This window comes from Balearica regulorum, chromosome 3, assembly GCF_011004875.1.
Source record: "Balearica regulorum gibbericeps isolate bBalReg1 chromosome 3, bBalReg1.pri, whole genome shotgun sequence".
Classification (NCBI taxonomy): domain Eukaryota; kingdom Metazoa; phylum Chordata; class Aves; order Gruiformes; family Gruidae; genus Balearica; species Balearica regulorum.
In genome coordinates, this window is record NC_046186.1 from 53,429,885 (window position 1) to 53,455,744 (window position 25,860).

The 25,860-nt window shown below is 38.5% G+C and overlaps 1 protein-coding gene across 1 annotated transcript; it reads right to left on the reverse strand.

Annotated features, from left to right (window-relative positions):
• Positions 1–737: 737 nt before the first annotated feature.
• Positions 738–25,455, reverse strand: HDAC2 (histone deacetylase 2). Its single transcript, XM_075747932.1, has 14 exons — positions 25,255–25,455; positions 17,966–18,078; positions 17,363–17,480; positions 16,317–16,391; positions 15,881–16,019; positions 13,722–13,863; positions 9,893–9,985; positions 9,674–9,782; positions 8,148–8,288; positions 5,460–5,568; positions 3,204–3,334; positions 2,145–2,300; positions 1,337–1,394; positions 738–1,121 (listed from the first exon to the last, which is right to left on the reverse strand). Exons 1-14 carry the CDS (start codon positions 25,304–25,306, stop codon positions 1,091–1,093), a joined length of 1,467 nt encoding a protein of 488 aa, XP_075604047.1. The 5' UTR covers positions 25,307–25,455; the 3' UTR covers positions 738–1,090.
• Positions 25,456–25,860: the final 405 nt, after the last annotated feature.

The window sequence follows — 25,860 nt, forward strand, 5'->3', positions numbered from 1 at the left end:
TCAGCCATGGACTGCAATCCTAGAATTTTATGGAAAGGAGAACAGATTAAAAAAAAAAAGATTTGTTTTTATTAAAAAAAAAAAAAAAGACTGGGTAGCAATGCAGTTCTGCAGACTTTTGTGCTCATTGCTCTGAAATCTTCATACCAAAGCAATGTGTGCACTCAGGTCTCTCTTTCAATTCAGGCACCAGAACTAACTAATGAATCCAAGATGACAACAGACAATAATCCCCTGTCTTTTTAAGGGGCACAAGTTTATGTTGCTCATAGTTGTAAAAAAATCAGAATGGGTTATAAGTTAAAACCAAACTTTCACTTCCTATCTTGCAAGCTTTGAAAGATGACCATATGCAAGTTTCATTAACAGCAGAATCAATCTGTCTTTTGGGGAGATTCTGATGGTGGGAAAGGTTCTCGGACAGTACAAGGCACGGGACTGCAGAGTTTTAAACCTTTACATTAAAATGCAAATTCATACAACCTCCTTATTCCAACACCTCTTCACCCATTTATTCAGCCTGTTCAACTCTCACACACTCATGTTCCAGTACATTTGCTTGCACCTGTGCAGAAGCCACTGAAACGTGTGGAGTCGATGAAAGCACCACAGTTCAACTCATGTGTTCGCCAGCGGTCCATTTAAATCCAGTAGCTGCTCACAGCTAAGCCTAAGTCTGCTTAATTTATACGGAGTTCTTCCTCTTTGTAGTTCAATGATGGACAAAGACAACCAAGTACAATTTTTTTTTTTTTTTTAATAAAGATAAAATTACAAAAAAGGTAAAATCAGCTCAGGAAAGGCAAATTACTTTAATAGATCAGTTTGGACATTTAACATAATAACTCACATCCATTTTTAAATACTATTACATAAAGCATGGTGAAGAAAGGAATTTGTGCCTCATAATTAGAAAACTCACAATACAACTTGCCAAAAACCAGAACAAAGCCGTTTGAAAATAAATACAGTCCATGCCAAATAGTACAAAATGAAATCAGCAGTCTCTCTCAATACGAAAACTTTTCTTCTTTTAGGTATTCTCCAACTCTAGTATTACGTCTGCAACTGATGAGAGGCTATCTTTTGTTCAAGGATTGCTGAGCTGTTCTGATTTTGCTCTGTACAAAGGCAAAAATAAACTGTTAAGTTGTTTAATTTTTTTGAGTAACTGTTTTAGAAATGCAATTTTGAATTACTACTGTCACAAGTCTAAAATGTTTAGTATTATGAGGAATTAAAAGTGATCTCTACAGAAATCAATACTTTATAATATTTTAAATTCATAAACACTCTGCAAAAAGGTAACATTAATTCTTAATTAAATAAGGTTTACCCTTTGGCGTCTGTCTTTTCACCACTGCTGTCCTTGGATTTATCCTCCTCCTTAACATCTGAAAAATAAAAACATTTTAAATAAACCAAAAGATGCAAGAAAACCTTAAAAGACTTCAGAAGAAAAAAAGCACAACCAAGTTTTTTGGGTTTTTTTTGTATATTCTCCTAGCCAGGGGGAACTAGCTTTTAAAAGAAGTAACTGGTTATATATGAACATACAGTGTTAAAAGCATTCATCCACAGGAGTGATCTGGGCACAAAGCCAAGTGATTCAAAATACCTCAAGGCAAGTCTCTCCTGACCAGTCATAATGCTGGCGTGCAGTAACGAGACCTGGATTTCCCCTGAGCTCCACGTGGTAGTCCTGCAGCCTTAAGACGTAGCCTGTTCTCAGAGTAGTCAAGAGTCCTTGGAATTACACTATCTCCAGAACCTTATCCAGCTTCTGTTTCAGAGAAAACTAGTTGGCTCACCCCACAAAAGCAAACAGGAACAAACTCTTTGTCTTAACGTATTTAAAGCAAGAACCTTTTTTATCCCTATTTTCATTAAGCTATACAAATTGCTGGCTCTAAGATTTCAAGCTTGTGGGGAAGCAACAACCACCCTTGGCGGAAAATACTATTCTAGTGTGAACAGCTGTATCTTGAAACTGATTAATTTAAAATAGATGTTTTAAATATGATGGAAAAAATAAATCATCATCTCAACAACTATTTAACTGTTAGCAGAAAATGCATCTTTCTCCCGGCAGAACTGACATTTGCAATTCTAAAACATAGGATGAAATCCCACCAGAGTCCTACCTGCTTTTTTGTCCTCCGTCTCTTTTTTGTCTTCCTCTATCCTGGCCTTCTTTGCTCCTTTCTTATGATCTGCAACATTTCGTCGTCCACCTTCCCCTTCATCTTCAGAATCTGAAAATTCTTCATCACAGGCTATGCGCTTATCAGATGCTCGAACTAGGATTCAGAGTTATGAAATTAACTGAGCATAAAGTCCAACTACAATAGGTCCAATAAAAAAGAACTATCAAATTAAGAACAAGTAATAAAATACTATAATCATTTAATACTGATAAACTAAATTATGGATAAAAATACTATCTTTCATGGATAAAAATACTATCTTTCAAGATATGCTGGGACATTCTCACAATGACTTCCAAAAATAGCTTTACAGAGACACAAAGGAAGTGTGGGAGTATTTTAACATGTATCAAATGAAGTTCAAATACTGGAAACTAAATCACAGGAGAAAACATTATGGTTTCAACAGTTCAGAAAATGGACAGTGCACCAATAAGAGAATTACTCCAATCACCATCAAAAAAGGTTAAATGTTCTTCAGCTATAGCTAAGGGTTTCCTGCTACAAGTCGTTTTCCATACAAAGGCTAATGGTAGTAAAGGGCAGTGTTGCAAGTATGGAAAAAACCTCTCTTTCTCAACAAAAATGCAAATAATTTTTTTTTTTTTTTAAAACACAGCATCTCACTTTACATCAGTGGGGAACATTTATTTTTTTGCGAATAGCAAAAGATAGAAGCCAAGTCCTATATTCCTTTAGTTATGATTCATCTGAGACTTCTGGAGCATCTATTTTAGATTTGAAATAGCCAGACTGTTCCATAAAATGCAAAAAACCACATTCTTTCACCCTTCTTTAGACCCCTTTAACAAGTTCAGATTTGTGCACAGATGCCACCTTAAGAACAGCAAAACTGGCAGACCAGTGGCAAAATTTTTCACTCAGGAAACAAAACTGCCAATCTTCCAGTACCGCACTACTAGGACTAAGGTTCTGATCAGTTAAATCTAAAAAGACTCTACTTGGACTTGCTTTTTCATGAAAGATATTTCTTACTAGAAATGCGTTTGTCTGGATCTTCTCCATCCTCATCTCCACTATCTTCATGAACAGCATCTTCAGGAATGGCCTGCATCTGTACACCAGGTGCATGAGGTAACATGCGCAAGTTTTCAAATAAGCGTTGCCTGCAAGTAACAAAGAAAGTTATTACTACACAGTAGTATTTCCTTGGATTTTGTATTTAATTCTGAAAAGTCTGCATCCAAAGTTAATCTGCTTTGCTTTAGAGTCATTGCTTCATAAAAAAAAAAAAAGTAGGCACACCAAGTTCATAAAGCTTTCCATCCCTAACAGATCATTAGTATCCACAGCGTACTTGAACATAATTTTCTTTGAGCTTTTTAAACACTTCTTTTGGTCAACTTCAATCTTCAGTTCCCGCAGGGTCAGCACAAGTACTGCCCACTTGGGCTGAACTGAGTGACTCTAGCTTATTATAAACAGAGTAATACTGTATCAAGTAGGATAATAAACTATCCTCTAGTTTCTTAAAAAGAAAGCCAGATACTTAAAGCATTTAGACTTCCACACTGTGTGTGGCAATGACTTCAGGGTCAAAAGCGATCCATAAGATTCCTTACTGGCTGTTTCAGGGAGAACAGAGCCAAGGTCTCTCCCATCTAAGCAACCTGATGCAATGGACCCCACACTGCAAAGCACCATGTGCAGGAAGAGGAGGAACAGTAGACTTCTCCCAGGACTTAAAACTATGGTTCCAAAGAAGTCCAAGTAGAGAGAAAGGTGTGGCAAGCATCAAATATCAGCAATTGTAACAACTATCTCAGTATCCTTCTTCCCATTTTCAAGAGTTAAACGGCAACTGGTGCTTTTTGGGAATCCTTATGGTCCTTGCCTCTGTTCAAATAACGCGACCTGGCAAAACAGTTTTGCCAATGCAGGGAGTCCCCTAAAATTCAGTCTCTGGGAAAGTATACAACTAACTGAAGGAGGCTTCTCTGGAATGATGGGTCATTGCTCTTCTTGTGGGTGCTACTATGAGGATGTGAGATTGTGCCTCTGTTGACAGCACACACAATCTGTGTCCAGGGATGTGTTAAAGAACAAGTTTTGCAGCCTACTCGCCCCACAAAAGCTCAGCAATACACAATATACAGCAAGTAGCCTGGCATATCACCAGCTGGAGCACTATATTACTACAGAGAAATTTTGTAGAATTACATCAATGAAAAATAGGTGGGTTTTTTTTTCCCCTTGCACATTATTAAAAACTAAAACCCCTTCACTTGATTGTGATTTGTGTATTTGTGCTATGAACACCAACCACAGTCTACAGACCAACCACTTCAAAAATTGGTATTTTAACTACTTTGGTGAATTTTGCAATTTGACAGTTTTACAGGTTATAACAGTACTGGCAAACTTACACAGCTAATCTCACATCTTTATTCAGCTATTTTTAGTAACCAAAAGAATTCCTGTGCACTGTTAACAGACTGTTAAACTTGGGGCACGGATGGGGGTTTATTCTTTTAAAGCCAGAGGAGAGGCAAGCCACAGTAAGAAAAGAGTACTTCAGGCTAACCAATTATCTCTTATAAGTTGAGTACAGAATTGATCGTTATGTATGCATTACTCTATCCCTGAAGTAAAATATTTGTTTACAATCAAACCTTCAGGATGTGAAGGGAATAAACTAAGCATCAAAAGTGGCACAGGCTAAAAATCACATACCCGCTATAGCTTGGCAACGAGCACTTCTCAAACCTTGTGGATTTGTCAAACCACAGTCACGCAGTTGCCTGCACACATATCACTATCTTTCCACATTTTTGGATGTCCGAGTTTACATGTGACTTTTGTTTTCACAGCTGACGGCTACAAAGAATGACAATCTCAGTTCATGTTTAGACACAGAGTTGAGAATTAGAAAACCTAATCATCACAGCATACCAGCTTCTTTCCTAACGGGATAAACTTTCTAGAAAATTAGAATGGAAAGCCAAGTAAAACAGTCATCTCTATAGCTGCTGGAAAAAGTAAAAATCCAAGCTGGGTATTAAATTTTCATACTTATAGTCACAGGACTTCATAAGCATACATACTGTTGTAAGAACAGACTTTTAAGAAGTCCCTCTTCTAACAGAAATGAAAAATATGTCAAATCTATTCAGTACTTATTTTTAGTGTCAATGAGAAAGGCATACAGTTTGCAAAACTGCCTTACAACTAAACCTCTGGAGAAATGTGATCCATGTGACCTACTTGATAGATCAGGTAATCACTACTTACTTGATCTTCTCCATATATTCTGGTGTATTCTGATTAGTCATATTTGAAGGACTAATATGAAGCTTGAAGTCTGGTCCAAAATACTCAAAGTAGTCATTGTATGGCAACTCTATAAACCAAAACAGAAGAGACAACTTTGTGACCCAGAAAAAGATTTTAAACATTTTAAATGCAATCGTAGTTACTTAAGTCTCTCAAACCTAAAGCATTCAGGTAAGCAATAACACTTAAGTACTGCCTGAATTGTTTAGTGTTTTTCCTCTAAATTATTCAATAGATGAACTTAAATTTGTTGCCAATATACAAAGAGCATGAGAAAGTTCTACTGTAATCACGCTAGAATGTACACTGGAACAAGATAAGTAATAAATTTGGTAAAATAATTAAAAATGCTACTTCTGCAGAAAAGGGAAGATCAACTGATGAGTTCTTAGAGCTGTATTCAAACTTTTCAAACTGGACTAACTTTAAGTGAGCCATTCAAAAAATATTCCTTCAGTAAAACACAATATATATGTTATCAGTCTGAAGGTTTCAGCTAGTTCAATATCCATGGGAAGAGCAGTACAGTGGTTCAGTGATGCCCATGTCTGTCTGGTCCTCCCCTCCCCTGCTTTTTGTATTTTCACAGATAATTGTGCCCTGACTGGAACATCTAATTGCAAAAATGAAGTTGATGACAACTTCATATCCAGGAAAGCGGCAGTACTTTATATTGACTATGACTATACGTTCCCGGTTAAAGTAACAGAAATCTGAAAAACCTAGAACCCTTAACAAGACCCTGAAATCCCCTTATTGAACTCTGTCTTGTTTCTTCATTTATGATTATTACAGGATAAGCGATCTTGTTAGGTGGACAGAAAGGAGACAGGAAGATTAGCTTGCTATTGCAACATTTAGAAATGCACTGTTCTTTCTCAGAACAGATTAAAGATGACAGGGTCTCACAAAGTTGAGAGGAATGTTAAAAAAAAAATAATTGAAACAACTTCATATATATCCATTGAATGGGACATGCTAATGGAAAAAAGTCCCAAGATAAGGAAATACTACTGTCTCTTCAAAAGCTTTGGCTGGCAAAGAATATATATTGATGTGCAAGATGGAAAATGTACATCTTGAAAAGTACTGTCCAAATATTCCTTTCTCACTGACAGCAGCATTCCACTGAAGTCAGACAGAAACAATATAAAACCAGCAAGAGATACATGAACAGCAAAAGGTTATCAGCAAAAGTTGCAGTCCAACATGAAAATTGCCAATGACTGAGGAGCAACAAACCAGTCCAAATACCAATTTTTTAAAAAAGGCATTCCAAATTCATGTCCAGAAGCATATTTGGTCAGAAATAAAGGGAGTGCAGGATCTTTGGGGATCTTCCTCAGAGAAATTACTTCACTGTTCAACTATTTGAAGTACACTATTGGGGGTTTTTTACTATTTTTAATTTTTTTTAAGACAGCTTGTATAACCAAAACTAAGTCAAATGGAAGAGTGGAAGTCAATATACTTTCAGAGTTACATTTAAATCAAGGATACAATGAAGAAACAGTTATGTTTTACTATGTAAAATGGATGCTTGCATACTCAATTTCTTATGACTACCATGTCCATGGTACCCAACTTACACAAGTCTGCACTGTCACAATCAAAATACAGTATATCTTCTATCACAGAATCATTTAGGTTGGAAAAGAGTCCAACCTTTAAGATCAAGTCCAACCGCTAACCTAGCACTGCCAAACCCACCACTAAGCCATGTCCCTAAGCACCACATCTACATGTCTTTTAAATACCTCCAGGGATGGTGACTCAACCACTTCCCTGGGCAGCCTGTTCCTGTGCTTGGTAACACTTTCGGTGAAGAAATTGTTCCTAATATTGAATTTAAACCTCCCCGGGCGTAACTTGAGGCCATTTCCTCTTGTCCTATCACTTGTTACTTGGGAGAAGAGACCAACACCCACGTGGCTACAACCTCCTCTCAGGTAGTTGTAGAGACCAATAAGGTCTCCCCTCAGCCTCCTTTTCTCCAGACTATACAACCCCAGTTCCCTCAGCCGCTCCTCATAGGACTTGTGCTCCAGACCCTTCACCAGCTTCGTTGCCCTTCTCTGGACACGCTGCAGCACCTCCATGTCCTTCGTGTAGTGAGGGGCCCAAAACTGAACACAGTACTCGAGATGCAGCCTCACCAGTGCCGAGTACAGGGGGACGATCACTTCCCTAGTCCTGCTGGCCACACTATTGCTGACACAAGCCAGGATGCTGTTGGCCTTCTTGGCCACCTGGGCACACTGCCAGCTCATATTCAGCCAGCTGTCAATCAACACATCCAGGCATTTTTACGCCACGCAGCTTTTCAGCCACTCTTCTCCAATCATACTGATGATGTTCATATTAACAATAGTTACAAGTAAGGTAACTTTACATGTTTTAAATTTTCCAAAAGTGATTTCTAAACATTTAAAGCTTTTGCTAAAGCACACAAAAAGCCTCAAATGCTCAAGTCTATTTAGTGCATAAGCTACTGAAAATTTACTGACTAAATCCTAACTAACTTTCTGCATAGTTTATTCTAAACTGATGTATTGCAGTTAGCTATAGAAATATTTGCTATCTGTTCACTTAAACCCTCCCATGATTATTTCTTAATACAATATTAATTTGGGTATTAATATTTACCATTAGGAATTTCACAATCTAAGGCAACAGCAGTTTCATACGTCCAGCATCGAGCAACATTACGAATAGTATATCCTCCTCCTCCTAACATCAGCAATGGCAAGTTAAAAGTCTTTACAACTTCCACGCATTTAGCATGACCTGTGAAACAGAGTTGACAATATATGCAAAGTATCTATTAAACAGAAAAATATATAATGAACTATTTAATCAGACATATGCAGTCACACTTATCAAGTGATAACTGAATTGATTCAAGTAAAACAGAACTGTGTCCCCCAAAAGCCAAGCATAACCTCACAAGAAATCAAAGACCTACAGATAAGACATGTACAAAATACATCAAACATTATCCACCCCAGTCTTCAGAGACTTTGCATGATGGTCTATCGCTGCTGTTCTGAAATGCTCTTAGAATGTTTAGTGTTTTGTCTTTTCATAACTGATATCAACACATACCTAGGGACAATTTCTCAGTCCAGTGCAAAGGGGGAAGAAGGGAAAACAGCAAGTCAATACTCGGTCCTTTCTACTTCTAAATTTGAACCTGTATTAGAGGTTGCTAAGTCTTGCTTACAGAGTGAACTGGTGCCAAGACAGTACACACTCCAGGGATACACAGCATACTGAAAGGCATCTGCAGGAGGCAGCAGCTCTCTTGGTTTCCAAGATATGCAAGATGGAAAAAAATCTGAGCTGTATGGGCAACTGAAGTAGCTTTGCCACCTGGTGCAAATCAAGAAAAGGAACCCTGAAACACCGCAGACCCGACAGATACTATACTGCATTTTGTTGCCTATAAAACTCTAATTGCCTCATTAAGAAAACACAAAACCAAGACGACCCAGGAAATGAATGATTCAAACAGGCTGGAATCAAGGCTTAGCAGAAGTTCAACATACTTTTAACATTTTATCACTTAATAACAATGTTTGCTAAATTAACATTTCATCTCAATTTTTTGGGTAGAAATGTAAGTAATACTAAAATAAATTAATTCTATAAAAGTTAATAAAAATGAACATTAACGTAAGGCTCAGTATAACAAACACCACTATGAATTTAACAATGCAGTGAGTATTCTCATTTCAGTAATACCTATTTATGCCCAACAACGTGTTTGATGTTTAATTTCTGTAGTCCTACCAAGTGAACCACTAGTTTTGTGATTTGCCCATCATAGTGTTGCAGCAGGGTGATTGTTGTCACCCTGTCATTCCAGAATGTTGCTTTAAAGCTACAGAAAGCATGGACATAGAAGAAAGGGAATCACTTGAGTGGCTAGGAAGAACATGGAAAACCAAGCTTCTTAACTTTTTTAGATGGACAGAAAGAAAGAGGCAACTTCTGGCTTTCTTTTGGTCATCCCTGTACAGCACAGAAAAAGGTGATTAATCATAGTAATGAACAAAATCTTTGTGACTCCAGTCCTCATCATGCAAGTGTCTTGAAAAATAGTATGAAGGATAGAGGTTTCTATTAAATAAAAAGTTACAGACAACAAACGCAAACACTTTTCTGCTTACCTTTAACGGTAAGATTAAAGCATCCCAGCCTGTCACCAGAAAGTGAATCTGCTCCACACTGTAATACCACAGCACTGGGCTGGTACATCTCCATTACTTTGGATATAATCTATAATCAATATAAAACAGCAAGCCGTTAATTCACATTATGAAAATAAATCCAAAAAACGAAACTAGCATCTTTCTAGAGAGCTTAAAAAAAAGAACAACCAAACTCACTGGTTTGAATATCTGTCCATATGATTCATCATCTATACCATCCCTCATTGGAAAGTTGACAGCATAGTATTTGCCTTTTCCAGCACCAATGTCCTATAAGCAAAGATAATAAATGCTTTATTACAAATATGGAAGCATGTGATGGTATCATGGAAAAGTGTACACAAGTCTGCTGAGCTATTTTGTACCATTATTCATGTCTGTGAGGGATAAAAAGGCAAAGTACCTTACTTGATTCCCATTCTCCCTTAAAATCATTTTGGAGTGTAGGAATTTTAATTTTGCAGTAAATACACTTGATTTTTTTATTCAAAGATTTAAGACAAAGACAAAACATAACTGATCAGTTTAGCCTGGTAAAAGTAGTTAAGCAAAAATAAGCAAGAAAATTGAGAAGAGCAATGTGATATGCGTTTTTTCAGTACTGTACAGAAGATTTGGATTTAGGACAGTTTTTAAAACTGTATTCTCGGCGCCAAACATATGATGAAGAACTAGCTGCAGCAGAAGGGAGAGAAAAAAAATGAAACAGAAGCCACTTATAGGTGCCCTTGAAGAAATTGACACTTTTCAAACAAAACAAAACCAAAAAAACCCTAAAAAAACCCTTGTAGATTATTCTCAGCTCCATCAGGTGACAAGGCAAGAACCAGAGCAGTCTATCTTAGCAGTCTTCCTGGACAACATATGTATCAAAAGACAAAACTCTTTGCAAAAAAATCCAGTGAATAAACCATGAATCCATCCATTTCTGTTTTGATGATCAGTTTAAAATCCCTGCTTGCCACACATTCCCATTTCTTCCCTGTAGCTCATCACCAAGACAGACAGAAACTGATCCAGTCTAAAGAGCAGTTAGTTCTCTGCCACTAATAAAGGTGCAGTCGCAAAGGCAGTAAGATTTAACCTGTTCAGTTTGGCTGTAAACTATTATCAAACAGCAGCTCTGCAGAAAGAGCACACTTCAGGTCCAACCTTGAAAAACTACAAGCCACCAGTTGAGTGGCCCAGCAATACAAATACTAAACTTCTCACCCTAGCTTTTGAAACATTCATTGACTTTTTCCTCTTCCTAAACAAAACCTCTGTAGCAGTAAATACAACAGTGATGCATCACTTCCAGCAACTATCTTTTGGGGTGGAAAGGGGGAGATGGGACAGGACACCAACATGGGGACAAATTGCCAATGCAGCATAGATGCAACATTAACAGCTGACTTGTTTCCCCTTCTTCCAATACATTATTAACATTTCATAGTATTGCAAGATTAGTGATACTTAAGACCCTTGCTGAACTCAACTCTGGCTGATTTGGAGCATGAGAGTTATCCAGAATCTCTCAAAGTGAATCACCTGGGCTTTCAGATGCTGATTTTTCTGAGGTGATAATGTCTCCCTTTACAGATTTTAAAAAAAAAAAAAAAAGCAAGCATTAAATCTACCTCATCCTAAAACATAGCTAAGCCAAACGTTTACACAATTTCCCACTAAACAGGATAATTGCTTACCAACCTGAGCTGCTCAATGGATGTTTTTTTGTAACTGAAAATTGCATTGGTTATAAACACTAAAGAAACAATATAGCATTCTTGTAAGTTGCCCATTTGTCAACAGATCAAATTTCCTCACAGAACCTATGCCTCTATGTAGCACTACAGTCTCAACTGGCCTATCTATGTATATAGAAGTCAAGATTAGTGCTATCATCTAAGATGTGTAGAAAGTCAAATAACTTACTAAGGACCCTGGAAGTTCAGACTGCACAATACCTTCAGTAGAAAAGGGATGAATACAGCTGAACTAGACAATCTGTGAGATTCAGCTACGTTGATGGAGCTGCAATCACAAAATCACCAGCTGATGCACAATTTGTTCCTGCATCAAATAAGCGTGACCTGATCAGTAAACTAGACCAAATAACCAAAGAATTACGGAAACAAGCTTGAATGGAGCCCACTGATAAAAACAAGGATAAGATTTGGCTGTTAAAGTTGATGTAAATAACCAGCAATGGCAGATCAAGTTGAGCAAAAGCAAGCAGCACAATACTGGTCTCCAGAAGGAACACTGACTTTTCAGAGAATTTGTTCTCCCTTTAGTTAAATTTGGTTTGCAAGCTCTGGAAATAGGAAAAAGCTAACTTTTTTTTTCCTATGGGAATGTAATAATTGCAATAAAGCCTGCTGAAGTCTGTATGTGAACAATGCTCATTTCAAAATACTAGCTAGCAGCACAGAATAAAAGTTACCATGCCTGAGGTGCTGTTTGTCACTGACACTGTTTTAAAAAATCCCAATAACATACGATATTCTTCTATTTATTTCAACCGTGTATCTTTAAATTCTTTGTCCTGGGTGTGGCAAGGTGAAGAATCCATAAACTTCTCAGTTGACAGGAAGTGCTGCTGTTTTTAAAAAGTCAAGATATCTAACCCCTCAAAAAAAAATTCTAGCCAAATCAGCAACAACAGCTTGTCTTTATAAACATCCTGGTCTGAGCTGCTTTTTGTTTGAAGCACCACTACCACCTTGTGGCCAGTCAAGTTAAACCACATGGATAAAAACAACGCCTAATCTGATTTCCACCTAAATCAATTTAGAATGCAGTTTAACAAAATCTAGCAACCATAATAACATTCAGCTCCAACAACCACACTGAAATGAATGCTTAGCACCCCACTGATTTAAAGCTCAACTTTCATTTACTCTTGTGTCCTCTGGGTATCATCAGCACACTGGGGAGCACACGTTCCAGGAATATTAGCAGAAACACAAATATCTTGATCTCTTGAATCAATTTAAAGATAGTAGGGAAAACAGTGAATTCTTTCCCAACACAGCATTTTTGTAGGTCAACTTTTTAGAAACGTTTACAATTTTTAAAAAAATTACTAACTGTACGTACAAACTAATGTACATAAAGTTGCTAGTACCAGAAGAGTGACTTATCCTGGGAGTGCCTCTGATCAAAAAAAAGGTTTAATGTAAGAGTTTGAAGCTAGGAATATATTAATCCTAATACTTGAAATATTCTTTCAAGTTGTGAAGTGGAACAATTTCCTGTTCTAATGGACAAGAGTCTAACATGAGGAATGACTAACATACTTATATGAAGGGCCAGGAAAATTAGTTTCCATTCTCAGCTTTGCCAGAGATTCTACAACAGCTTAAATGGTAATTCTTCACAGGCCAAGGCTCCCTCCCCTCAAGCTAGCTATAAGGGTTAGTACACAATTGTCTGTGGGGCACACTAAAATTCTTCAGCTGTGATCACCATGAGAACTCAAAACACACTTTATGACTTAAGAAATATTCCAAAACCGAGCCAAACGTATTACCAGGCAAATAGAATACAGTAAATTCAAGTTGCAACTGAAGCTTTGTGACTATTAAAGCTCTGGTATAAAGTTATTCTAAGATTTGAAATAAGTTTTGAAGCCATGTGATCTGCAAACAACTACTTTTCACTGTATGTGCAGAACTGAAACGTACAGATAATCATTATAAATACACCACATTGTTTTCCTAGAGACATTTCCAAAATCTAACTGAACAAAACTAATTATACATTTGAGCTAAAAATTCAGACAATTTATCAATAAGTGAAGGTGTTGATTTCCTGTAGAAGTGAATAATTTACTTCCCCACTATCCCGTATTTTATTTTCTAAGGTTCTTCAACAAATCTATCACTCTAGTATATTTTCTGAAAACTTACCGCTGTATATTATTACTGGACATAGTTATTGTAACCTAGTGCTAAACCAGTATCTACAAGGAAGATATTAAGAGGGAATTTATCACCTAATGAAATTTCATGTTCAACCTTACCCTAAGGTCCCCTGTGCCCGGAAAATATTCACCATACTTATGGAATGATACTGTCATGACACGATCTGTGGTATAAAATGCTTCTTCAACACCATCACCATGATGGATATCAATATCAATATACAACACTCTTTGGTGATACCTAGAAAGAAAATCATGTATAAGAAATCATCATTATCTGTTATGTTCATAATATATGGATACCTAACAAGGAAAAACATAATGAAAAAAAAAAACAACCCAAACACTAAAATCCAAGATTATGATCATTTTTATGATTTTGGTTCAAGTGACCATATACTCTTAGAATTCTCAGTATAGTTTGGATAAAAATGAAAATAAGTTTATCTTAATAAGTAAAGAATAAGTAAATATGTAATGTATTTAGTATTTACCCCAAGTTGTCTCACTCCATAGAAGCTATACCTTGTGTTTGTGTTCACACCACTTTCTGTTGTTAACACGTGCTGAATTTGCCCCTTTCACAGGGCATTTCTTTCTGCCTTCTCAGTAATTACCAACACAGTCCGCACTGAAACATCTCTTAGCACATGCTTCAAATAGCATAGTGCCAGGAGCAGGAATAACCCATGTTCCATAAGCACGCAAAAAAGAAATTTAAATACTTATTTTCCATTGACTTTTCTTCTTCACCTCTGCAACTTGTAAAGATGCGTACATTCTTATTTCCAAGTGCATCATACTATTAGCATGAAATTATTACATGACTACTTAGTATTTCCTTAAATACTGCAAGTTTCAGATGAGTTTGAGATGGATGAAGATACCAGTTGTTTGAAGCCTCAGAGCATTGAAAACAACAGTACGTTGTTCAGTAAAGAACAAGTCTATCAACATCAGAAGATGCATTTTCATTGTGCTTCGCTTAGTGCCGTAGAATGTCAGTCTGAGCAGCCATAATTTCAGGTGGGCTAAGATTTTTCGCTTAACAAGACACTGAACAGGACAGTTTCCTACAGTTACATAACCCATAGCTATTTGAAAGTTTCCTTCCTTCACATGCACATTAAGCTAAGAAATTCAAGACTGGACATCAGAAAAATCATATTGCTTTTCTTAGACTGCAAAGACAGAGCCTGAATACATGCTGTACATTAAAATTAATATCTTAATATGTTAATATTAACTATTTGTTAGTGTATTTCAAAACTTCTTCTGTATTTAAAAAACACTTCCAGATTACAGCTGCTTCCCCCACTCCTCACCAGCAGACTCAGCTGCTCCATTCACAACAGGCAAACACCTAGAACATTCTTTGTAAAATATGAGATTTATGTGTTATTAGAAGGGATACAGTCCCCTGAAGCAGTACAAGTAACACTCAGGATTTGAAATTTTAGTGAAGCATTACTGCTTGAAGTTAATTATATGATCACTTTTTCATTACTCCCCTCATTTTTTATTTTGCAGTCACAGCAGCACAGCTGTTATTTCATTATTTATTCATAACAGCCACATTAATTCAGGTAACAATCCAAGGAAGCTCGGTGCATGATCTTCCCTCAATATTCCCATTTGGTTTAGTAACAACTCAAATGATAGGAAACAAGCAGGCATATTGAGAAACCAAATACGTGTATGATTGTGAGCATAGTGACTGCCCTAAGGAGTCAGGGCAGTGATCCATCTAGTCCACTATTCTGTTCCCATGAGTAGCAACAGGAGATTAACATTTACAGAAAGCTTCTGAAATCCGCTACTCTAGTACTTCCCCATCATCTAGAATTACAGCATATGGCATTTTAAAGGTGTATCATTGCTTGGATTTTTTACATCCATTTACAGACCCTCTTGTCCACGATTACATCTAATCTCTTTTTTGAATCTGTTGTTGCTGCCTGCTTCCTTCAGCCTCCTGTAGCAGCAAGTTCCAAAAGCTCACTATCCTCTGTGTAAAGAGGTACTTCTAAATACCTGTTTTAAGCCTACCTCCTTTTCAGCTTGCCTGTATTTTAGCTTAAACTTCTTGCTCAAGCCAAACCAGGCAGAGCTTGGAGTTTTCTTAATAGGAACTGTATGAGTTCAACATGGGCTATGAAAACTCACTGAAATAATAATTACAATTCATATCTTCAAACATTTAAATACTTGAATTTGACACTTTCTATAATTTTATCTTGTTCCCATCATAAACTTACTTCAGTAACTCAAGGATGGCAAGCACGATATCATTGACATAACAGAAACCAGACGCCTCTGATTTCTTGGCATGGTGAAGTCCTCCAGCCCAATTAACAGCCATGTCTGTCTGTTGTCTGTTCAATTTTACCGCCCCAGCTGTAAAAATGCATACACAAAAATGAAAGAAAATGCAGTCAGAAACTTCTGAAGGCCTTTAAATCTGTTACATGAAATAGTATCTTATTTTTTTAAATAAGTTGATCCTAGATCTGATCTCTTACCAATACTAAGATAAGACTGTCAAATGAGAGATATATCAAGTAACTGATACACAATTATTATTTATTTAAAAAAAAGCTGTATTTGCTTCAGTTTTAAATATACTATGGAAGTTTTAAGTTGCCGACAGACATAATAAAGAAACAAAATTGCTGGCAAACAACCAATACTTACCAACAGAGCCTCCAGTTGACAGCTGACAAAACTCAAACAGGCCATCAAATACAGGACAGTCTTCTCCAACATTAACTGTGTAAGAAACGTATTGCTTTTCAAAAACACCATTCCGACAGCATTGCTATATGCATGGATAACACTTACAGATGCAATACATAGTTCATTCAGCATTTTAACTACTCCCTGCCCACCTCATCTTTGTCAGGTCAAATTTTAAACAATGAAAACAATGTAAACTCTTTGTAATCTAAGACAACTCCAAACTATCTTTGGTTTTGGTTGTTGTTTTTTTTTTTCTTTTTAGTTTCCACGGGAAGCTTTATCTCCTCATTAACAATAAGTTAGATCACTTTAGATTTTTGAAGAAGTGCTGATTAACATAGATCATGTTAAGAAATGCACAATTACTTAGAAAAAATTTGCTGAGAATAAGGCATCATAAAGAGGCTACAATACTGCCTTTTAAATTGATATAATAGCTGTCAAATTGCATTCCTAACAGTACTTTGAGCCTATTCCTATAATTAAAGAAATAAATTAACAGAAAGGGTGAGCAATGTACAATTTTTACCATCTCCTCCTAACAGGAATGAGTAACTTCTTTTCTTGACTTAAACACATTTTCACACATTGATTTTTACTTCTCTACTCTTCTAAAAGCCATTCTTTTTCAGAAGAGTTTCGCATGAGAACAGATTTTTAAGACATTTTTGCAAGTAACATGCAACTAAAGTTTAATCTGTGCATTAAGCCTACAGAAAGTATTATTTCACATGTAGAATGCACCCTGTGAAAGGAGAGGCAAAAAATCCTGCCATAAGCTTAAAGAACATTGTTGCCAAGATGGCTGCTTTTAACAGAAAAGTCCCACAAGTAGTGAGTGTAACTAAAGGCAGGCACATGTTACTCTTATTACCTTATTTCTCTAACCCACCCGCACCATTAAGCCATGTTCATACCTCTGTATTGGTGAATATTTAGCTTTAAACAATGCTAACCATTGAAGCACATACACATAGATTTATCCTAATGTTAACACTTACATCTCTGCATTTGCTTGCTGTACTCAGACATATTGTCAGGCCTTATTGATCGGAGAAATTTGATGTATTCATCACTATGGTACTTGGTCATTTCCTCAGCAGTAGCTTTGTGGGGTCGCTGATAACAAGTTACAGAAATAATCAGTGCTCTGCAAAACCAGCTAACAATTGGCTAAAACAGACAACTCGAAAGAAATCTAATCTACTTTGAAGGAAGAACAGTGAAACTGATAGTAGTGCTGTTCTACGTAAAGCAATGACTACTCTGCCGTTAGTATACAACTCAATTAGTTCTTTGTGCAGTTACCCCAATGTCCCCCTAATACCTCACGCCCGCCCGCCCCCCCCCCCCCAATCATAAAAATACTGGTGAAATGTCTCTACTGGGGCTCTACCTCACCTCTTCCAGACATGGACAACAATCTGCAATCCTCACCAGTTATAAAATACTGCTTCATTTCTAAGTAAGTGATCTTTGAATACACTATTTAAGTATTTTCTATTTCCACTTCCACTTCTCTCCATTTGTTTGTGTGAGAATACTTGAAGCCCTTTAAAAATAACTTAAAATGCTTCAGTGGACATTCTATTGCTTATACTCACGTAAATTTCCATTTTTCTGTACAAGCCATAATTTAGCAGCAAGTTGTGGGTCATTCGGATCCTATGAGGTTTCATTGGATGCCCTTGTCCATAGTAATAGTTTCCAATATCACCTGTCAATATTACAAAAATTAATAGCTAGTCATATTACAAAACAACTTTTCATTGCTACTTAAAAGAATCATTCCCAGAAGAAAGCAGGTATGATGATTAAAAAAAACCAACCACAAACAAAAAACAACACACATACTACCTACTACCTACTTCAAAAAGGCCATGAGGAAAACAAACTGCCCATAAAAGGTCATATGTCAGAAGCAGAGGGCAAAAAGGAGGCCAAATCTAATACCTTTACTACAAGCAGACAGTAGTGGGGGAGAAAAGATGCCTACAAAGTAGTGTTTTCAAATCAAGTGTCAAGAAAATAGTTGGCAGGCACTGAAGAATAAAGCAATGGGAAACAAAATGGGAATTAAGAGGGGAGCAGAAAATATTGATGACATAGCCACATTATACCACAACAGAGGCTGCAGTAAAACCTACCATTTTGCAGGAGCTGATTTCAAGATACAATCCTCAGCCTGCCCTTAACTGCTAACCCTACCTAGCAGTTAGGTTCCAGAAGTAGCTTCAGATCCATTGCTGCAACCACATGCACAAACGCTCCCCAGCCACCTGCTGCTAGGGATCCACAGTAGTTTAATAGAACCTTGTAATCCAGATTAGCCTGGCTCTGTCAAACTGGAGAGTAAATTTGACACTCACTTCCAAGAAAAGAATGGATGCTATCACGGGCTAGTTAAGTTTTCTCCCCAGCTCAGGTACTGTTAGAAGATACACGCCTCCACTTTGAACACTGACATTCCCAAGACACATATCATTTTAAACAGAACTAGTGGTCCATATGTTTCTGGAAACACAGATAAGCCTAAAAAGATATGTCTAGTTGTTAATGGCTTTCAGCTGGAGAATACCATAACAACTCTTTGCAATAGCACCTCTCTTCTTTTTGACCAAATTTCCTGATAGGATTAGTGAACTTTACCTTCTTGAAATTTTTACTTTTCTTGCACATCCCCTGTCTTGTCCACTTGCAAAGAAAGAAATAAATACTATTTTCACAATGTCATACTATTTCACAAATATCGGTAGTCAGAGGTAAGAAGCAGCACTGCTACAAAACAGCTTCAGCTTCACCTCTTCAACGTGAGGTCCAGCTCAGAAGGAAGGGAAAACATCAGCTTGGAGTAGCATCACCAGCTACCAAGAAAAGCAAGCATTACAGTAAGATTCTGAGTCTCAAAGCCTTCTAAAATCCAGCTTTCGGCTTTCAAAGTGACAAGAATAAAGACACTTAAGAAAATAGATATTATCTCATGCAATGCAAGATGAAGTTACCTAGAAAAACAATCACTTAACACCTAGCTCTTAGCCATCCTCTAACAATGGAAATATGGAGTTTTAGCATTAAGTTAACAACTTTGAAGAACTTGGACCTAATCCTAACTCAGGTATTTGACTGAAAATTAGCACTTCTTGTCAGTTACTAAGACCTGGAGTCTTGCAGATAATTATTGCAAGCCTGCACTTTTGGTCACGTGCAGGTCAAAAAAAAAAAAAAAAAAATCAGCAAAATACTTCCATACATTTTACAAAACGCTACCTTACAAATTTTGTGTTTAGGAAAGATCTATCACATCTCTTTGACAGTAATGACTGGAAGATGGAAACCAACCATTTACTAGCCCTACTTTGTTTTGTGAAGTTACTGTTAAGTCCCAGATTTACAAAGCTTCAAGCTAATAAGAGCTTAAAATGTTGAAATTTAAGACAATTGTGACTTTCAATAACATGATGCTTTTGAGGAAACTTCATTCGAAATGCATTTGTGGCTTACAGAATGTGTATGCATTTTGTAACTTTTTTTTTTTTTTAAAAAAAGGTCATTTCAATTTTAACTACTTCAGCTTCATTATCACCGATATTTTACTCAAAATGCTGATGGATAAGGGAACAGACAATTAAGAATGATTTTTTTATCTTACGTAAAATTTAAGATGTTATTTTCCCTAATGTAAAAGAAAAAAGAAAAAAATAACAAGCTTTCCAAATATACTTGCAATATATCCTTCTATATATTGTAATTAAGCAAACATTCAAAATTAAGCATATTCTACATAACATACACTGCAGCGTACACTTAAAAATTCAATAAATTGAGCACACTTTTTAACTTTCCCTTTATTTTTTACCAACAATGAGAACTTTTAAAAGAATTGGTAAGTTGATAAATTTAATGGGAGCTTATTTAATCAAATAGAAGATCTGTGGGCAAGTATCTGGCAGAAGCATATTGATCCTTCCATATTAGAGATCAGCAGTAATGACTAACAATAGGTATCAATATAATAAACTTCAGCAACAGGCAATACCATTTACATCTTTCAGGTCTTTGCATCACCAACAAAAAGGGTTTTTGGCATTAGCCTCAAAAAATTCAAACATATGGACAAAAAGTCCATTAAATTTCAAGGGACTGTTGCAATGTGTATGTTGGCAGGGTTGAGGAAGGAAAAGGTACGCAAGAGGTTCCTCCTCCTTCATTGATTTCCAGCCAACATCACATCACAAGGGGGACTCATCTGTGGAGAAGGCAAAGGCATCAGAAGTCTCTCCTCCTTTATCCAGTGAAGTAGAAGGTGTCCTTCCTGGTACTTCATCCACTAATCCTGAAACCTATGCATCTCTTCCTCCTGTATCACAGCCTTACGGGAGTACTTTGGGGAGAAGAGCAAGGTGTATCAAGAGCTAGTGCATGCAGGGATGTGACATCTCCCCACTGATGGGGCTAAAAAGCTCTGCATTTAGTGCCAGACTAACTCTGGCTAGAGCATGCATATATATGAGAAACGGGTACAGTGAGGCCAAGGGCACAAGACTAGTATTGCAAGTAGTACGAGCATTTGATCCTAAATTTGTCAATAGTAAGGAAAAAAATCATACAGAAGTGTTATGAGCATATTTTATATCGCTCACCAGTGTGGGTGCACATGGGAAGCGCAAGAGGAAAGAACATAACTGAAAGAGGAAGCGGAGGGAAAAAATGCAAAGTTGTACATTCGGAAAATTGGCAAATCTGTTAATTTTTCATAGCAAGGCTTCAAAGACTGAAATTTAGTTTTATACCTGTAAAAATATCAGCTAAATGGCTCTCATTGAGAAGTAACAACATAATCTCTGAAAAGCTGAGTCTTTAACAAAAGGGATGAACCAAGCGACCAGTTTAATCCTAGCACAAGTTTACTGTCTTGCACTGTTCGCCACGTGATGCAAAATGTGATACCAACAAATGACCTGAAGACCTACCTGAAAATTAAGTTGTTACATACCATGTCACGTTCCAGTTTCAAATGTATTAAAACAAATAAAAATAATCTCTCAATTCATACAAGTTACCTAAATTCTGAAGAGAGCTATCAAATAAAAATAAACCCACAATTCCTGTGATGAACATAAATTTTAGACACTCAGTTCTCTGAGACTTCAGCAAGGTCTACAGATGTTAAACATTCTAACACATAGAAAAACACAAGAAGCTACATGCCCTCAAGGAACTTCAATTATGTCTGACAAACACAAAGCCAACTAACAAAAGCTGCTATGTCCCCCCAAAAGTATGTTAGTCTCTCTGCTTACTAAGATATATAGAAAAATAACACCTTTAAATTAACTCATTACTAAACAGTCTTAATGGCCTAAACAAAGAGGCAAGATATATTTACCGATCTTTTTTGATACTTTGTAACTTGTAAGTTACCTTACTTTGTAACTTTGATACGATTAATTGTTATGTACACTGAACATATCTCTGCTTATTTTAAGTACAGTTACTATGAAATCATGAGGTATTTCAGAACTGCACGAAGTACAGAAACCTAACCAGTGCACTGGAAACCACATGAAAAAAAAATATATCTTAATAGCAGTAGTTACATTTGTATTGACTTCTGCAATACTAATGGGTGAATTCATGTAAAGATGAATATAAAAAAATATCATCAATGCCTGATCAGTCCAACAAACAGCTATTCAAACAGGCCTAAAGTTACTGCACTAGCATCAGAAGGGTTGAGGGTTTTGTTCTGTGTTTTAGCAGACAGCAGAAGACTAGCAAAGTTCTGGCTTTTGAGCCCCAAGCAGAGGTTGGACACCACCGCTGTGTTTGGAAGCCACTGTGCAAAGCATTGATGAACTTCCGTGAAACATGCTCCAGTTAAAGCTTACATCTGCAGATCAGATGAACTTAAACTAGAAGTGCTACTGTACTTAAACAATGTCTGAATACAGTAGCATACTGCATCTCATCTTTGTGGGTGGAACCAACCACATTCTGATGCAGATCTCAAATTTTTCGTGAAGGTAGAGCCTTTTGAACACCCACACTAAATTACGCACAACAAGCAATCCAAACAATATTGCTAGCGCACTGGCATGGAATAAACACACTTATTAACTGTAACCATGCTAGTTGCTGCGTGGTTCTCTAGAACTGTGCTTTGCTGTACAGGAGCACAGAGTTGGAAAGACCACCTGGGTCCTGTCCTCATTGCTACGGGCAACTGTACAACACGTACGTATTTTGGAAGAGGCCACTGAATGACCTGAGCTACATGCTGCAAGATGGTGACAACAACCCGAAGACCAATGCTAAGAGGCTAAAATAAAAGTTACAATATCCTTCCATATCTAGCATGGTTCTAAGCAGTGCGAGCAACAGACTTCACTAAGCTATGGCTTCATATATATATATGAAGATTAGAAGCATTTATTCAAAATATTTCAGATAAGACAATTCATATACTTTAATTTGTACATTTTTAGTTCTTCCCATAGTATACTGGCTCAAATTTAAGTAACATTTCTGACTTGAGCATGAACAATGCAAATTCTGCAAACTGGATGAGGCTGACAGTCTATTACAAACAAACTGCAGAAAACGAAATCAAGTTTCTTTTATCCAAAGTTTATAGGTTCCAGGTACAGTGCAAAGGCTATTGAAACTCTTAATCATCAAAAAATGTCAAGAGCAATACACTCCAAGAAAACTTGGTATGTGACAGGCTAATTTAAAAAAGCAACTTTAGATGACAGTCACAGTTTCACAAACAGCATGTAGGAGTTTATAGCATCTCAAAAGATCTGCATATACACTTCTAGCGCTTTTCAACACTTTTTAGTGTATATTTTTAAAGAAACAGAGTGAAAGTATGTCTGGAGGAACAACTATGACAAAAAATGGTCATTTACTTCAGTTATGACACGCTAGGAGAGGCACCACTACTTCAGTTGTGCACTTGAGGTATCTTAGTATTTTTTGATTTTGGGTTATTTAAGGCTTCAAACACTCCCTTTGCTTTGATTCAAGACTTTGATGGTACAACACAGTTACATTCCAAAGCTGTTCATTTCTGGTCACAGAGAAAGCATTTTTTTAAAAATAACTTTTACAACAGATACTACTTTCTCTACATTATTGTTATCTGCATTTATCCTACTCTAAGTATTCTGTCTAGATATGAGCTACAACTGCTTTTAAGTCGCCATTATCCTGCCACCTCAAAACTTCTTCCTTCTCCAGTTTCTCCCCCTCTTCACTAGTATAGCTTTTTGGCTGTTAAGGGAGCTTAACACTAGCACTAAGTACCAAAAATCCAGGGATCATAGAAAAACTGAAGATATCAGCACCCAGTAAACTATAACCACCTGACTTTAATTAAAAAATAACAATAAAAAAGCATATTGATAAAACAAAAAACCCCCAACCAAACACACAAACATTTGCAGAGAGAAACCTACTAAACTATCCCTGCAGTCTTCCTTTCAACAAGACAAAAAGTGACTCCTCTTCCCCAGGAAAAGATCCCAGCCTCACCAAAATTATCCCTAACAGGGGCCTCCTTTCCCCTTTAGGCTGAACAAAGAACCAGAGCTAGCAACAAAGAGAAGGGGGCGGCAACCACCACTCTGCCTCCTTTAGTGTGGTAAAAAAACCAAGACAGGCCCCACAAGATCTGCCATTTCTAAAGAATGGCAGATTTGCTACAGCAGCAGACATCTTTGATATCTTAGTGGGTTTAGCCATCCATCTTTATTTCCAAAATGGTGAAAACACCGAAAAAACGGGGAAACAGCCTCAACCTGTTTCCTGGCTACTACCAACACCGGTCTCAGATGCCAACTTAAAGGATTGTTGCAATAGGAAGCAATTTAAAAAAAAAAAAAAAACAAAATCAAATCTCTTAACTAATCTGACCAACGAGTCTACCCTCCCAGTAAAAAAAAAAAAAAAAAGCAAACTCAAGAAGAAAACAAAAACTTCTCGCTGTTGTGGCCAGAGAGAACCACAAACAAGTTGCTGCAAATATCTGAAACTAAGCACGAGTATTATGTACTTTCTCGACGTGAGTGACAATGCAGATCACAAGCCACCGTGTCCTCATCAGGCAAGCGTGCAAACTTAGAAGGCCTACAAGCAACTCAAATTTCACTATTATTAAACACCTACGCATGCAACTTTTCGTGTTTTGCTAGCAGAGAGGCTCGTGGAAGCCAAACCTCCACCCTGATGCATGTTCGGTTGGGGAGGGGGCAGGACAGAGTCCCCCTGCCCTGCCCCCTCCGCACACCAGGTCTTGTACGAAAGCCGGAGGAAGCGAAGGCCTCCGCGCAAGAATCACCAGGTGCCGAAGCTACACATGGCCTAGACTTTTTTGCAGGGGAGGAGCCAGACATGGCAGCGACTCCAACGCCTCTACGCTTAGCGGATGAAGGGGAGTGTCTCAACTTTTCTTCTTTTTTTTTCTTTTTTTTTTTTTTTGGGGGGGGGGGGGGCAGATAGTGGGGGTGAACAATAGACACAGCATCCACCGCCGGGCCCGACAGCCGCTCTGCTGCAGGTCAGGCAGCTCCCCGACCCGCACCTCGCCCGGCTGCAACGCCAACACCCCCCTTCCCCCGGGCCGGCGGCCCCCGGGGCTCAGCCCCACGGCAGGGCGCGAGAGCGCAGGGCCGATGGCGGGAGCGGGGCGCGGCGGCGCAGGTGGAGGCGGCGGGGACCTCCTGGCCGGGGCCGCCATGGAGCCAGGAGGGGGGGTCGTTCCGCGGGGCGCCCATAATGGCGGGGGCTGGGGGCAGGCCGCCCCAGGCGGCCGTTACAGGGGCTCCCCCCGCTCACACACACAGACACACACAGAGACACACACGCGCGCTCCCGCGCCGGCCCCGCTCACCGTCATAATAGTAGCAGACTTTCTTCTTGCCGCCGCCCTGACTGTACGCCATAGGGCCGCTGCGCCGGGGCCGGGGGGAGGGAGCGGGAGGCTGAGGCGAGCGCCGAGCCGGCACGGAGGGAGGGAGGGGGCGGGAGAAGGCGGACGCGGGAGAGCGGGAACTCGCGACGCCGGGCCACGGGCAGCGCGAGCGGGCCGGACTATCGGCAGCGGGAGGGGGGAGCAAGCGGGACGCGCCCAATCTGCCGCCTCTGGGGGAGGCAAGGGAGAAAGGATGGCGAAAGGGACATGTGCGAGCGAGCGTGAGCTCTCCTCTGCTCATCTCTGCCCTTGTAAATTAGTCATACACAGAGTCTGGAAAGGAGCAAGCGGCGAGTCCTCCTAAGTCAATTCTTGGAGGAAGCTCTTTCCTCGTCCACCCCCACACCGCGCAGTGGTACGGTCCGTCGGCGGGCGTCGGGCTCTGTCCCCGCCCCTCAGCGGAGCCTTCTGGCGCATGCGCGGAGTGGGCACCCCCTTCGAGCCCTGTGCGGGCCCGGCACCGGATGGCGGCTGGCGGTAGGGGCTGTGCCCGAGTCTGACTCGGGGCTGTGGCGGGGCGGCTGG